The sequence below is a fragment of the Parasteatoda tepidariorum genome, chromosome 5 (genome assembly GCF_043381705.1).
Source record: "Parasteatoda tepidariorum isolate YZ-2023 chromosome 5, CAS_Ptep_4.0, whole genome shotgun sequence".
NCBI classification, from domain to species: domain Eukaryota; kingdom Metazoa; phylum Arthropoda; class Arachnida; order Araneae; family Theridiidae; genus Parasteatoda; species Parasteatoda tepidariorum.
In genome coordinates, this window is record NC_092208.1 from 76,569,751 (window position 1) to 76,586,475 (window position 16,725).

General features: G+C 27.9%; 2 protein-coding genes across 16 annotated transcripts in view; one reads left to right on the top strand and one right to left on the bottom strand.

The window, feature by feature from the left end:
- Window positions 1-15,460, top strand: part of LOC122271266 (mitochondrial inner membrane protease ATP23 homolog) — a gene marked incomplete at its 5' end in the record, with an annotated part of 22,814 nt that extends 7,354 nt beyond the window's left edge. Inside the window, 2 exon segments of one of the 2 annotated variants that reach the window (XM_071180641.1) lie at window positions 647-864; window positions 14,313-15,460. In XM_071180641.1, coding sequence (XP_071036742.1) covers window positions 647-847 — 201 coding nt within the window. 2 annotated transcript variants of the gene reach the window in all.
- The window catches only part of LOC107451338 (FERM domain-containing protein 4A), a 135,830-nt gene continuing 123,662 nt past the window's right edge, over window positions 4,558-16,725 (bottom strand). For all 14 annotated transcript variants that reach the window (XM_043051979.2, XM_071180635.1, XM_043051975.2 and 11 more), the window contains exons 16-22: window positions 15,621-15,764; window positions 15,450-15,531; window positions 12,922-13,022; window positions 11,588-11,928; window positions 9,010-10,032; window positions 6,982-7,111; window positions 4,558-5,732 (exon numbers count right to left, since the gene is read on the bottom strand). In XM_043051979.2, coding sequence (XP_042907913.1) covers window positions 6,988-7,111; window positions 9,010-10,032; window positions 11,588-11,928; window positions 12,922-13,022; window positions 15,450-15,531; window positions 15,621-15,764 — 1,815 coding nt within the window. In that variant the 3' untranslated portion in view covers window positions 4,558-5,732; window positions 6,982-6,987. The remainder of the gene's footprint in view (window positions 5,733-6,981; window positions 7,112-9,009; window positions 10,033-11,587; window positions 11,929-12,921; window positions 13,023-15,449; window positions 15,532-15,620; window positions 15,765-16,725) is intronic.

The window sequence follows — 16,725 nt, forward strand, 5'->3', positions numbered from 1 at the left end:
ACAGTCAGAAAAATGAATAAACAAACAAAAATATCGGATTTTTTTCAATAAAAATGTTTTTTTAAGGTAAGTTTACAATCTTATGTTCTGTATTTATATCCATTGTTTTTAATGCTTAACCGTAATAAACACTTTGCAAATTAATTTTTTCGATAATATATAAATATATTTATAGTTAATGAATATATAACATTAAATTTCAAAAAATCTTATTGCGTCCCAGAATTATGTGGGCCCTCGATATAACAATATATCCCTCTACAACAATATTCTTATTTGGTCCGCAAAATATTGTTGTAGCGAGGTTTTACTGTATATATATATATATATTGGAAGATTAATTCATCCTGTTCAAAACTTATCTAATAATTCTTCCCTGCTTTTTATTACTTTCAATTTTGTTCTTATAACTGGAAAACAATAAATATACTTATTATTTTTGCTGCCTAGTTGTGTTTAGTTTTCCTTCACATAATGCTAATAAACATTTACTTATCTTTCTACTCGAACATAAACAGCCAATACATATGCTTGTTTTGAATTTTTAAGTTAGAAAATGTTTATGGCAGATTTTTAGATATTTATATAGACGTTTTAAATTTTATTTGTAATCTCTTATAATCCGCTCTGACCTATTTCTTTTTAGGAATGTGTGAAGAAGAAGGCTCTTGCATCAGTTGCAGCTGTGAGAGATCTGACGCCTGAAGAAGCGCAGGCAGCTTTGGATAGAGTTTTCACAAAATGCTACAATGATCTGGAACCTTTAGGAAGGCGTCTGAGGCGGAACTCTAGGGACATAGAAAAAGTGTACAGAGAACGTTATCTATATGGCTATGGCCATGTGTGACAATCATTATGAATTAGGTAATTGACTTTTCAAATTGTTTGACCGTAACTGTTTTAGTTTTTCTGTTCAATGTTATTTGTAAGTTATGGAATTATGGGAATTCGTAAATTGTAGAAACAACTCATCAAAGAGTGTATACTCAATTTTGATTTAGTTTAAAATTAATTTACTTTGCAGTTTAGGCTTATTCTCACAGGAGCTAACTTTAACTTTAATAGGTTTAGGAATGCAAAAAGTTAACTACTTTTTATTTTCTCTTGGTAAAAATTCTCTAAACGACTAAAGATTTTTTGCAAATGCATGCAAAATCTCTTTTTTTTTTTTTTCAATAAAAAGAAAAATTCAATAAGATACGCAAAGAAATATGTTTTATTTTAGAACATTATAATAGGCTTAGTTTAAAAGTATTTTAAATTTCAAAAATAAGATATGTTTTTGAAGTAATTGGTAGACACAATTCCTCCTTTACCAGCGAAGAACTCTTGTATTAAAAAATAATAATAATTCTTTAAGAGGAAATTTTATGGTAGGATAACATTATACTAAAAATGTTAATTTCTATAAGTGTTATGAATTTTAAAAGCAAAATATGTTTTTCAAAAGAAGATTCACTGTTTAATTTACAATATTTAACTAAAGTTTTTGAAATTTCTTAAAAAAAAGGAGTTTGTACATTTAAAAAATGTCGATAATAAATGACATATTGAAAGCATTTTAATTATTTGTATAAATGCTACAATGATGTTTAATCTTATAAATGTGTTTTCAAAACACTTTTTTTAATACATTTTTCAATTTTATTCCAGGATTTTAATATTAAAGTTTGATTATTACTTACTTTAAGTAACATACAACTATTGTATGTACTATTAAATTATGATATGTAAATTCATATGAATTTTATTAATTTGTTAATATATTTTTTGCTGTGACTACAGTCAATTGATGACAATTTGATGAATATTGATTTTGATGTGATTTGACTGCTATTGATTACTTATTTGTTTTTCCTGCTAATTCTTTAATATTTTTAATCATTTGTATTTTAATTAAAAGCATTCAAATGAAAATGTATTGAAAACAAAAACAATAAAATGAACAGTAAATTTTTTTCTGAATTTATTTCCATAAGGAAAATGTGAAAAAAGTTAAGTTAAAAAATAGTTCTATTATTGTTGCAATAAGAATTTTTTTCGTTAAAGTTTCAGCTAATTACTTAGTGTGTAAAAACTTGCATCAAAGCAAAATTTAAAATGTATAAAGTAAAATTAAGCATATTTTATTATTAAGGGTTAACACTATTTTGTTATTAAAATTTAAGCATAATTTATTATTAAAATTCAGGTATATCTTGATTATTGTTGATTCTTAAAACTTCACATAAGATTCATACGAACTATTATGAACTTAAGGTATGTCTTCCATTTACTAAAAACCCTAATTTCCCATTATATATAATTTCTCATTATACCCATTATATGTTACCTAATAATTTTCCCATGTGAGAACATCTCTAAGATCGTTACAACTAGGGATGTAACAAATATTCGGCTCTTTTGCTGAATATTGAATAATTAGCTGATTTTGCTGAATATCAGGTGGCCGAATGTTTAACCAAACGTTCGATACTAAAACAACAAGACAATTTTGGAAAATAATTTTTCAAAGTTTTTTTTTTTGTGTGGAATTTAAATAGATTTAACAATGGAAAATCTAAAATCGTATTTTTTCAGAATAAAAATGTTAAAAATAGTTTTTACACATATTTGTAAGTTCTAAAACTTGCACACGGCTTGCAAATTTATATTCCGGAAGACAAATGGAAAAACTAGATTTGAAACTAGATTACTTTACACTGAACCATGAATTTTCTACTGCTGATTTTTTTAAAATTACATCCTAGCAAGTCAATTTCATCATTTTGTCAACATTTTTTTTGTTTCATTTTTGCTGTTGTTCTTATATTGTGTCATTTTAATGGAGGGCTGCTGATAGATTATCTTCTTTTATTGTCACTTTTTCCTGTAAAGGAAGGCAGATACCTGTTAACATAGAAAACTGTGATTTTCATCATAAAGGATATATTTTAAGAATTAAAAAAAAAAAAAATTCTGTTTCTCTTATGCCTTTGATTTATTACCTTTCCTTTTTATCCTTGTTTTCATTTCGACACAGCATTTTTTAAAGAGCGTTTTTAATGTACATTATTCTTTATTGCCACTTTTTTCTAAAAATACAGCGCTGTAAAAAAGTAAAATCGATATTTTTAGCTAGCTTTATTTTTTTTAATTAACTTTTTTATCAACGTTTTTTTTACTATTTAATGCCAAATAAGTAGGTTTCTATCAGACTTGATTCTTTTTTCTTCGCTTTTTCTTAGAAATACAGTAATTGGAAAACTTAAATATTTTTCTTTAAAATTTTCTTTCGAACATTAAGATCGATTTATATTTTTTCCGTTTCATTTTTGTAAATAATCTTTTGTTATTATAGTAGCGGGGCAGTTTTAAAAAGCGTTTCTGGTAGATTCTATCTCTTTTAACATTTTATGAATACTTTTTTTTTCTGGAAGATTAGTTTTAAGAATTAAGAGGATTTTTTTCCTATTTCTCTTTTTCAGCTTTACAACTTCAGTTTTTTTATGTCTATATGATTGTTAGTCAGTTTTTTATTTATCTTAAATATTTCTAATTGATAACTGTTATAATTTGTTCCCTTTACCCTACACCAATAAATAGCTCAGTTTTGATTAATTTTGAATAATGACTAAACTTATTTATGTGTAGAAATATTCATTAATGATTTTTTTAAAAACAAAAATATGTTATTCTGACATTAAATTTTTGGTATTCAGCAGTTTTTTTTATTGAATATTTGGTATTCAGCCAAATCACTGTTAGTTATATTCCTAGTTATAACTCTTAATCAAGAACTGTGAATGAACTTGAAATGTTTTCCAAGGCATTTGTGTTTTTTGGCGTGATTGCTTCTTTGATTTATTAAAACTTTATACATAAAATATTTCATTTTGACGTTATTTTTTATATTTGTAAAATTTTCTCTTTAAATTTTAAGAAACACTTCATGTCATAATAACATTTTCAGTTAAGATATAAGACAGAAAACACTTTTTAAAATTTACATTCCTTTTCTCTTACATCTCATCTCAACAAAAATAAACCTCCATCCACTATGTTAACACCCTTAATATTTGTGATAAAGCTGTTATTAATTATTTTGCTTCACATTTGCAATTCATTTCTTTTTAGATATGATTAAAATGGATAACCACAATAATCCATTTAATTTTGCTCATAAAAGTTTTTCTTTTTACTAAATATCAGCAAATTGATAATTCATGTAAAAGTTAGTGCCCCCAATATTTTAAACAAATTCTTTTAGAAATTTATATTTATTAAAGAAAATGCATATCTCTTACTAATGTTGTGTCGGTAGGGATTATCCATTGTTCTCCACTGTTGGGTGAAAATGGTGTTTTTCCTCTATTGATAGTGCTAGTGTAGGGAAAAAAATTATATTTTCCCTTTGTTAATAGTTTTAACAATATATTTGACATCTAATCATTGTTTAAATTGTTTAAGTTTTTCTGAAATAAATTACCTCGTTATTTTTTAAATATTTTTACACTAAGAAATTAGAATCTTCAATAAACATAAAAAGCATAATGTGCAATAAAAATTTCAAAAATATCCAGAGAGAAATATTTTATTTGGTAAGTTCTCATGTACATAATATTTTACATACTATGAACACAGTCTTGTACAATAATTGAAAAACAAACACAGTAAAATTATAATTCAGAAAGACTATAATTATCTTCCTATGACTAAAAGTGGTGGAAAAAAAATGCCTTTAAATAAAATAACTGCTGTTCAATAAATTCGTTATCTTCAGTTTGCATCAGATTGTACTTTTTCATTCAGCAATAACAAAAGACCTAATATTTTTCTTTATTTTTAATATTGCTGATACAATTACGCTTTTAACCCTTAAAAGTGTAATTTGTTAAAGTCTGGTTAAATCTTTTAATGTAAAAATAAATTTTTTATGTACAGTTTGGTTTTTTAGAAACACACACTCCTCATCAATCAAATAATTTTCTGAAGAAATTTTTCTTGATTAGAAAAGTAATTTCTATTTTATTTTTTAGCTATTGTAAAAATGATGCTTGCCAGACATGCAAAATAAATTTCAATTTTACAAAACTTTTATGTACAATTTCCATAATTTTAGGCACTCTTTGCAAGATATGAAAACTATTTTCTATTCAAAGTTCCTACCATAAATGTAATGTTGAATTTCAAATTTCCTTAAAAATATGATATGCATTATATTTTTCAAAAACACATATATTTGCACATTCCTTGTTTCATTGTAAAAGCAAAGCAATCCTATTTTTTTCCCATCCATTAATGTAACTAAGAATGAATGGAAAATGAGTTTTGCCTTTTGTTTTTCAAAACAGAAAGAGAGTATTAAGTAGAGTACCTGTATGAAATTTTATGTTCACAACATTAAATATCACAGAGAAAATATAACTGCACAACTTAAATTTTGAATTTTAACATTATTGCTCTTATTTTATTAATTTTTTTAATCAAATACAACATGATTCTGTACAACATTGCATTCATTTTTATCAATATCATGACTATTCATTGACTTATCACAGAACAAATAAAATAACTAAGCATTTTATTTTAATCAAGAGTTTTGAATTTAATAAATAAAATCTAAGTTTATACAATTCGATAAGATTTCATTGATAATCATTGTCAATAACATTTTGAAACTTTTTTTTTTATTTTCCATTTCCATTCAGTTTTCATAATATACATGGGTTGAAGTCTGAACACAATGAAATCTGTAAGAAAATAATAACTGACATTAGATAATTAAAAGCAACTTTCTGGTTTAATTATGAACTTAAAGCCTTTCACATAATGTTTTTAATATATGCAGGGTGATTTAGCACAGTAGTTACAAACTTGGTGAAGAGGTAATGCGAGTGAAGGTCAGTTTAGCAACCCATGGTCAGAAATGTCTTTGTGCATTGTCAGGAATGCTGCTTCATTACGGACTGACTGTTCATGCACATTTAAGCTGGTATTTTTATTTTATAATCAGCATTGAGCAGCCCTTAACCCAATTCTGAGTTTTCAACTGTCAATGTTCACCTCATTAACCTTGAAATTTCGAACCCAGACCGGAAAACAAGAGAACTCCTTGATCGAGCATTGGGACAAACTAGCCTTCTTGAAGGATTTTTTTTATTGAACTAATCCACATTTGCATTGCATAGAAAGGAAAACCATAAAAAAAACTCCCAGGGTTAGCCCGGAGGCAAAGGGATTCATCTACCTCTAAATGATGTCAGCAGTGTGGTTGGTGCAAGCTTGGAGCAGAATTCATGTTAACCAGCCACCGCTAGGATTCGAACCTGCTTAACCTCATTGGGAGGAGGGCACCTGAGCAACCACCTCTCAGACAATAATTTTAAGTTACTAAATTCAAAGTTAAAATAATTTTGATGAATAAAAGTATGCTTAATCAAATGTGCTTAATAGTCAGCCAGCCAAGCAGCCCTATGAGGACATTTTCAGGTATAGGTTGCTATGCTATTCTTCAAATTAGTAACCACTGTGCAGAGTTAACCTATATAGGATAAATTTTCAGCATGCAATCAGTAACATAAAAGAACCACATACCACAATGAACAAATAAACGAAAAATACTATGAATCTATAATTAATTGGATAAAGTTTTAATGCAACCTTAGCGGTTAAAGGGACATCAGGCATGTGATCGTTGTAATGTCCATTAAAAAAATCTGCTATTTGTTGGTAAAACTTTGTGCACTAACTCATCACTATCATGAAATATGTTGGCATATGTGCCACGTCAGGCTATTTCAGTAATTTTTATATTTACTGGCTACCGGATATTTTAATTAAATACTGTTGCTGTTAGCCCTTAAACTATTAACTCAGAACTATGTTTGGAGTACTTTGAAATCTTTCTGATTTTCATCTACCCTATCAGAAAAGATGAGATGGCATGCATTAGGCTAAAGTATGAAGAACTACCTTTAGACTAAAAAAATGAAGAACTACCTTTAATTACACTAAAGTAGTTTTCTTCCCCTTCTCCTGTTTGTTGAACCACTCTATAATCTCACTGTCATAAGCATCAGCTGCAGTTTGCTCCTGTGATTCATTACTCCTCATCGTATTGCCTTCTTGCCTATTTTAAACAAAAAATAATAAAATTTAATTAGTTAAAAAAGTTAAAAAACACATTTCTGATATAAATTGTTAATCTAGAAATGCATTTTTCAAAAAGCCATTATATTTCAAATTTGAAATCTTTAAAGAGAAAAAAATCTGAGCAAAATATTTTTTGTCTCCTAAACAATAATCTTACTGAAAAAAATTTTAAACAAATAATTTTTGTGACAAAACATAGGAAACTTTGCAATATCATGCTTTTTTAATATAATAGATTATAATAGATACAAATAATATGACAGGCTTGGTGAAATCATCCCTACCATAGCCCATCCACTAGGGCCAGGAGGATCATGGAAGTTAAAGCTTAAAATTTTGTTACCCACTGCATGATTGTGATGAGCGTAAGGTCATCTTTTCGGACAAAACGCCACTGAGGTCCGAACCTTTGTCCTTCGCGACAGCTAAGTTTCTTTTAACCACTGAGCCATCGCAGCTCTAGTTGCGTTTTTATTGGAAAATTTTTTTTTGCAGTTTATTAAATGTTTGAGGTTAATTTTCACAACAATGGTTTTTTTTTTCCTTCTATTTTTAAACTTATGAAGTGTAAAGCATGAGCTCGTAATTTATGAATTTAATGGTTGGTTGTAAACTCGGAAAATTAATTGCTTTAAAAGAAATATCACTACAGTCATGCATACAGTACAAAAATAGGAGTATAAAAAAATAATAATAAAACTATATAATTCAGAAGTCCTATGTACTTAGAATCTGAGAATTTTTCAATCACTCATGAGTTTATCAAGGATTTGTCTACTTGACCTTTATTTCATACAAAGACCTTAAAATTGAAGAATGTTGTAAAACTATGAAATTTTAAAAAATTGTCATGTTAAAAAAATATCCTTTAAAAGCTGCCTATTTACATTATATATTACTGGTTTATGTTTCAAACTTTTTTTAAATTGCATTCATTCTTCCTTCTAAAAATTGTTCTTTCCTATTCTTTGTGAATGAGTTCTTATATTACTTTACCATTGTGCATATAAAATAATGTACATGTGTGCAATTTATTACATTAATTTTGAAATAAATGTAACTAACTGTAAAATTTAATATTTGAACAGCTTAGTGGCAGAAATTACATTTTAGTGAATGAGAAAATCGGCCTTAAAATGTATAAAAACATGAGCAGCTATTTTTAAAAAATTTTCCGATTGAAAAACGCATTTCTACAATTAATTTAATTAAATTCTTTAAGGCTGTTTTTCGAAGGCTGCATTGTATTATGAAATAATGCTTTATTGCAAATAATCTGCTATTTTTATAACTGCTGTGAGTTTGCAAATGTTACTCATGACTGTTGGGTCTAGTTTAGCCTATCTACGCTTATTTAGAAAATGGTGCAAAACTTTGATATGGAGAAAAGCCACAATTTTGTGAAAATGATAAGCGTTAGTGGTCTAATTTTTTAATATTTATAAACTTACTCCAATGCTGCATTACCTGGGCTCATAAAAATTTGCAAAAATTGAGAATATGGCAGTGATTTTGATAGTTTTCATCTAGGTGGACAAATTGGCCATTTTTTAAAAATTTCAATAACTTTTAAAATATTTAAGTTATTTGTCGGTTCTAAAGACCAGATAATTCTTTGTGGCAAGATTAGATGTATAGTTTAATATCATCACATTGCTTCAAGTGTACGGCTCTTGAACTCTAGCTTTTTGCCTTGGCAACAATTTTGCATAACAGGGTTAATACCCTATGCTTATAACACAGCATAATTACTTTATCTTAGATAAGGTAGAGTTTTAATAAAGTCTCTTAACATATTTTACAATTGAATTAGTGAGATTGAAAACGGGTCATCTCTTTTAAGACAGCCTTTTTTTCAATTACGAAACAACTTACTTAGTGTGATCAGAAGGCAATCTTTCTTTCTCATCTTGTTGACTAAGAGATGTGCTGGCAGGTGATGCTGTTCTTGATCTCTCCAAAACAGGAGACATAAGGGGCGGTGCTGCAGATGGGAACTGCCCACTAGATTGATTGGCTTTCCAGGCTACTAATTTGGCGTGTAAATTTTGACTAGCTGTTTGGTGTTGCTTTCTGTGTTTGGTGCTATATTTATAAAAGTCTGAAGTTTCATAAGGTTTTGTTTCCTCCCAATAAGGTTGAAAATGTCCGTAAGTAACTATGTCTACTTTAGGAGTCTGGTGACTTGGACCCACGTGAGATTTCAGACTTCCCATTGAAACTGATGTTTGAACACTATGACGTGGTTTAGAAGGCCAGCTTTTTTCTGCCCCACTAGGTGGTGACACAAGTCCAGAATCATAAGCACTTAAATTCAGAGTCCTAGTTTGGGAATCAGTGGCAGAAAACTCTGTCCACTGTTTTGTTTTCTGATGAAATTGTTTGGGTGGCTGATAGTGGTGATGTTTCATCTTGTCCGCGTGTGGCTGATTGCCCACAAACATTGCATTTGCACAGAGTTTTAGATTTTTATGGTACAAGTTGGCATCCTTTTGGCTCTCTTGGCATTTATGTTCTGTAGGAGATTTTTCGTGATGGCGGTGGTGATGAAAGTGATGAGGATGGTGAAAACTATGGGAGGGTAGATGTGACTGATGTTGTTCTTGGTATGGAAACATTTCTTGGTCTCTGTAAGCTAGGATATTGTCATAACCTGAATAAGGCTGAACTGAACTTGGTCTTGATTGCTCAGTGCTATTGTCAATATACATGCGGTATTTCTGCATACTGTGCCTTCGGTTTCTATCTAGGCTATTATGACGTGATACAAGTCCTAAATCCTGAGCAGACATTGGTATGGATGCCAAAATATCATCTTGGGTGTCAAAAGCTTGGCTTGTGCGTTGAGTTGGAACACTATATAAATTTGATCCATCTAGGTTTAAAGTGGATTCAAACCTAAAAATAGAAATGAATATATATTAGTGTTTCGAACAATTGCATCTAAATATGTTCTATGTGTGTTCCTTCTATTTTAATTTATTTAGAATTACTTTTAATGGGTCAGCTTGTGTAGAATTTAAAATTTTTCATTTTACATGAAAGATTGTACTTTTTTTATAATTCAAATCCTTTAACTAAAATATTGATTTCTATGATTTTTCTACAAAAATTTAGTAAGGAAATAATGTTGCTGTGTTCATCAACACCTCAACAGACTTAGATAATGTAAAATATTTGATCCCAACACAAAATCTTGATAAAAGAAAACTTTCTGCACTCTTGTAACTAGTACTAAGAATTTTTTCTGTCCATTTACATTGCTTTTTAAATACCGATAATTTAAATAGTTTTTTCCGCTGTTATTTATCTTATTTTCTGCTTTTTATTTGTGCTTTTTCAAACTCCGATATATTTAATACGTTATTTCGACACGTGAATTTCAAATTTGAGTCATCACTTTTTAAGGTTCGCGACGAATCTGTCGTAAATCCACGTCGTTTCCGGCCATCTCCACTTTTTCCCCCTTTATTCTGATAATTTTTATACGATGTTATTACGATTTAGGGAGTCACTTTTTGACCTGCTCAATTAAGATCGATTTTACCGTAAATCCACGTCGTTAATGGGCCGTTTTATCAGCAGCTGTTTGTCGTTTCTTGACTATTTTTTCGTGGTTTCTTTTTTTTTCGATTCTAATGTAATTAATACGATGTTACGGCTGCGAATTTCATATTTTAGTAATCACTTTTTCACGCGCTTGATTTGCTACGATTCCAACGTTTTCGGCAGTTATTACGATTACTTATCGGGGTTTTTTTTCCATTCATTTCGACATCGTTTTTAAAATTCCGATATTTTTATAATCCGGATATTATTATAACAACAAGCAACATTTTCAAAATTCGAGAACTACGCTCATTTTAAAACTGATTTATAGATTATGCAAATTTAACTGAGGAATTATTTTCAATTTAACCTAATTATCTTTAAAAAAAAATATTTTTTTAATGACAAATTAACAACTTAGTATATTTTGGGACTCTTAAAAGTTATACAAGTATTTTTGAACAATAACCTTTTTTTAGGCGGGACATCCTTTTCTTTTTCTAGCGCTCTGCCCTTTTTAAGGTGTAGAATAAAAACTGCTAAAGGAAAGAGTTTTTAGGTAATTAATGATAAACAGTCTGTAGTTTTAAATTCTTAATATCATTAGGAACATTTTAAATTCAGTTTGTAGGTGTATCATGGTGCAGTGTAACAAAACTAGATATTATATAGCAGTGATTTTATAATTATATAGGTATTCTCTTTTAGAATTGTGGCTCTGAATAGGAAGGGAATTTTTCTTTCCAAAAATTAAGTATAAACTCTGTGCCACATAGTAATCAAGTAAAATTTACACAAATAATAGATATGTTTAGGATTAAATGAAATTAACTAAAAATGATTTATTTTGTTATTCTACCCATTAATAATGTAAAAATAAGTTATAACTTGAAAAGATAATTACTTATTTCTGTATGGAGCAGTGAGAGGAATAAGTGCACTGTCTTTATCTCCAAAACCAGAAATGCCACCAAATTCTGAACTTGATGCAGATGAATAAGATGTTGGCGATCTCATAGAAAAAGTTGGATATTGTTGGCTTCTATAAGAGGTTTGCGTTTGATAAATAGAACTAGGGGTATAACCTTGGAAGGCTAAGTCCATTTTTAGAATGTCTGGTTTTTCTGTGAGACTATTTCTTTGTTTGGTTGATAAATGTCGAGGATTTGATGGACTAGATGGGACAGAACTGGAACCTGCTCTCATGATATTTGGCAACGGAACAGGAGAAGATGTAGAAGAAGTCTGTTGATAAAATAATTTTTAAAAAAAAACATTAATATATATATAATTCAAAAAAATTAAGCATTTAAAATTATCAACAAAATAACAATGTCTTAAAAAAGGACGCATTGTTTAATGAACTGTTGCATGCACACCTTCCGACATTTGAGTTATGTGCAAAATATATTTATCAGTGATAGCGAACTAAAACTGAAATTTTAAAAATAAAACTCTAAAATATTTTTCAAAGCCTTTGAGCATAATGACTTGTTTATTTAACCTTTAATATATCTGTTTAAATTATTTACACAGGGAAAAAATTCATTTAATTTCAATTAATTAAAATATTGAAAAAATACCTTTGTAATCACAAGAGAAAAAAAAAAATTATTATACGAAAATTCTGCAGTAGTTGGAGGATATATATATATATATATATATATATATCTTCCAAAAATTTTATACACAAATATTTTATTTTATTTTAAATTAAAGCATATTTTTAATAATAATAAATGATTTTTTAATTGATATAATTAACTTAAAAATTTTGTTCTGGGACAAATAAGAGATGAGTTAAAGCCATTAATAGCCTTTGACGAGTGAATCAAAAGGGCAGCAAATGAGCCATTTTCACAAAAATATAAATGCTTATCACTATTTATTTATTCTATATTATCAATATTTTTGAGATCAGCTTCAAAAATTCTATATGTATACAAATTTCCAAGCCGAAAAAAATATATAAAAGGGGTCAAAAATGGAACCAAAACTGAAAACAATAAAATGAACAATAATCATATGTATTTAGTACAAAAATAACTTTTTTTATTAGAAATATATTTAAAGATATTTACTTAAAATTATGTAATATTATAAAACTATTTTAAAGATCTTGGAAACCAGTGTAAACATTTAGAATGTGGTAAAAGTATACCAGATAACTACATTACACTTATTCTAATGAACATTACATTAACTTGAAGTTAGTTTGGAATGTAAGCATAGTCTTACCATTTTATTGAAACTATTTTTGATGCCCTCATCTTCGCTTTGAGGATGAGAAAAATTAATTGTGAGATCATTCATATTGGCACTTGAGTGTATAAAATTCTCTAAAAATGAGAAATTAGTACAATCAATAGTGAGAATTAAATTTATAATTTTCTGAACATTGAATATATTAAATAAGGAATAATTTTGGATGCATGGAAAAGGGAAACTTTGAATTAAGAAAGTTTGTTTTTACAGGATGTACTGTAATGTCATAACCCTTAATGGACCGATGCTGCCGTATAAGCAGCATAGCACAGTTACTTGCTGGGTCAACTACCATGCATATGAAAGCTAAAATCATTTAATTATTTCGATCACACTGATTGTTGTGATAATTAAAATTATTTTAATCATAATTAACTATTATAATTGTACCTGCTACTGTGCTACCAAATACCATGCATATAGTGGCTAAAATCAATTTATTATTTTGATCACTTATTGTTGTTATATTTTAAAATTATTTTAATTATAATTAATCATCATAATTAAAAACTAAACTCAGCGGCGCGACAGCCCATAGAGGGCTGAGGCCTACTGTGCCTATCTCAGTTTTCTTGACCTTGGGCTATCATCATAATTAACTGTTATAATTATACCTGGCACTGTGCTACCAAATACCATGCATATAGTGGCTAAAATCATTTTATTATTTTGATCACTTATTGTTGTTATATTTTAAAATTATTTTAATTATAATTACACCTAGTAAGCTTGAAATATTAACGGACTTTTTAGAGTAAATAGACATTTTAATATTTATTTTTAAAATCTTTGAATGAATTGCTGTTGAAAAGTATTGTCATTTTAAATCCAATATTAATATTAAAGTGAGAGAAACAAAAGTTTCAAACTGTGGTGTGGTAGTTTTTTTTTTTTTTTTTTTTTTTTTTTTTTTTTTTTTTTTTTTTTTTTTTTTTACTACAAATATTCTATATTCATGTTAAAAGATGGTCAAACTTGGGGAACTTTTTTTTTACTTCACTATAATTCTTATTCTATATTCATGTTAAAGGTGGTTATCAATGAACACGCTGTATATCATTGTGCATATTGTAAGTACTTTCGAAGCTGTATTATTTATTTTATCTCAGGGAACTGAGTTTTCTGTTTTTCACATTGGTGTCAGTCCCTGATTATTAGAACTTTTTATACAAAATGAACAAATGTTTTGGGTGCTTAAAACATTTTACTATGATTCCCAGCACATTACTGGATATTAGTTTTTTTTTTTTTAAATTCTAACAACTTTGGTGACTTGGTACATGTAATTTTCCCATCCTTGTTTTCATTAATTTTTTCTTTCGTAGAATTATTTAGCATTTAATTCTTTTTCTTTTTTTTTTCAGTCTTCAAGTTTCTCTCGTTGCCAAAGGTTTTAGTTGGTCCAAATTCCAACTAAATTGACTTTAGCAGAAAATAATTTGAAAGAAAAGAATGTAGTAATTTGGAATAAAAGAATTGAATTAGTTTAGAAGAAAGGAAATCAATGATAGAGACAGAGTTACACTAATGCATCCATCGTGGCTTGTAATTATTACTTTTTAGTTTATTTTATGTAGCTAGATGTTTACATATTATAAAAAGATTATAAAATTTAAACAGAGTTCAATTTATATATCTCATACTAAAATTAAAGTATGTTTAGGCTAACCTTTTCATATTTTTCAAATTATTTTATAAAAAGCATTATTTGCAAATTTAGATTAAATGTATAATTTAGATTATATTTGTTACTTTAATTTGTTTACATCAATGTGAACTTCAAATGACTTGTAGTTACTTTCTGTAAAATAGTTGTTACTTTCTCAATTTTCAAGTCATAGAAATTTAAGTTCTCTTCGAATTGTTCTGTGAGAGATCTTTGCTTCTAAATTTTAATTTAACTCTTATGCAATTTGTAGTTGTCAATGTCCTGTTTTTATGCACAATCCACTTTAATTCTTGCCATCTCGGTTTGTAATTTTATTGAGTCCCTGTGATATTGAAGCTCTGATATTACCTTCAGTTAAATAAGCTTTATATATCATTATCAAGCTTCAGTTTGCTATTTTCAGTTGTTTTGAAATGTCACAAACTTTCGTGATGCAATTTTGTCACTTAGACACAATCTGCAACACAGTATCTTTTAAACTCACTGATATCTTTCGTTAATGAGATCATAAAACAAAAGCAACGAGTTTTACAAAGTTCTAATAGTCTTAAATTTGACTAATCAAACTCTTTAATTTGACATAAACTTTTTTTAAAGATATTAATGTTTTTGATTGTTACGACTTGCGTAAAATTTAGAGCAAAACATGGTAGGTGACAAGTCATTTGGCCACTGCGTTTAAATGTAATGCATTTGAAAACTTTTACTTGGTTTTTTCTATTCACAAAATGTGATAATAAAGAGCTTAAACGATGAATATTGCATTATTATTTAAAATTAAATATGGATAAAAGAATGTTTGTAGGCAGAGTTTTTTTTCAAATAAATTTACCTGTTTTGGAATGCGGAAGACTGTCTTTCTTGAAATGCTCTTTCATTTTTAAATGAGTTAACTTCTGTTCTATTTCTTTTAACTGAATTAAAAAAGACAAATACAATTAAATAAATTAAGAAAAGTCGTAAAAGACAATTTGAAAACCAAAAAAAAAAAATGTTTCTTCACCTTTGCAACTGCTTTTTGATGAGACAGCTTCCTCTGTCTGCGGATATTTTTCTTCAATGAGCTGTCATTGAGAAGTTTGCTTGCTGCAGCTACAATTTTATTTTGAATTTCATATTCAAGTTCTAAACGAGCTAGTTCCTCTTCCTAAAATATGCAAGACGAAATAAAAATGAGTTGGTATGTATAGAGTGTGTTATAGAATTGAAATGACTACATGATTTAAAAATAATGATTTGAATGTCACGTTTAATGACACTAGGAGAAAAGGTGGACATGCTGCTCCAAATTTAAAAATAATGTGGATTTAAGAAAAAAAATTATAAATAAAGCTAAAAAATGCATTTTTAATTTTAAAAAAATCATTAAATTAATATCACTTTCTAAAAAAGATCAGATATACTCATTAAAGGGTTACATGTATTTTTTAGGGTTTAGGTACTGAATTTGAGTTAAGGGTTTGGGTATTTTACCTAATTTAACAGTTCAATTAAGAAGAGGATATATAGAAGAATTATTTATTATTAGATAGTATGGGTGACAAAATTTTTATACATATATATATATGCTTTTTAAACAACACTGAGTAATTTAAATATCAAATATATAGCAACCAAATATTTATAAAATCCGATTTAATGCTATGCTGAAATTTTATATTTATTTACCAAATAAATGTGCGTAATTAGACTTATTGCATATATTACACATAAATCAAGAATGAAAAATAAACCTAGGTATAACCAGTTGAAGTTTAGGATAATAAATCCTCATCAGTTAAAGTTTGAAGCCATTATCTACATTCTATACAATTATTCAGACAATGACCCTTAACCTCAAAAAAAAACATCAGAGTAGAGAATACTGAGTAATAAATTTAATATTAAAAAATACTAAGCAATATCCACTTCATTTGTCTTATGAATTCATCAAACAAGAATCAAAGTTCTCATTAAGTGTTTTTAGAAGGGTGGGTTTGATCTCTATAAATGAACCCTCTTTGTCTTTTTTGTAGAAATAAGCCATTATCCCTTAGAAACACAACCTTTTTATTCACATTTCCATTTAGAATAAATTAATTAACTGATTAAATACTAGTTACACACTG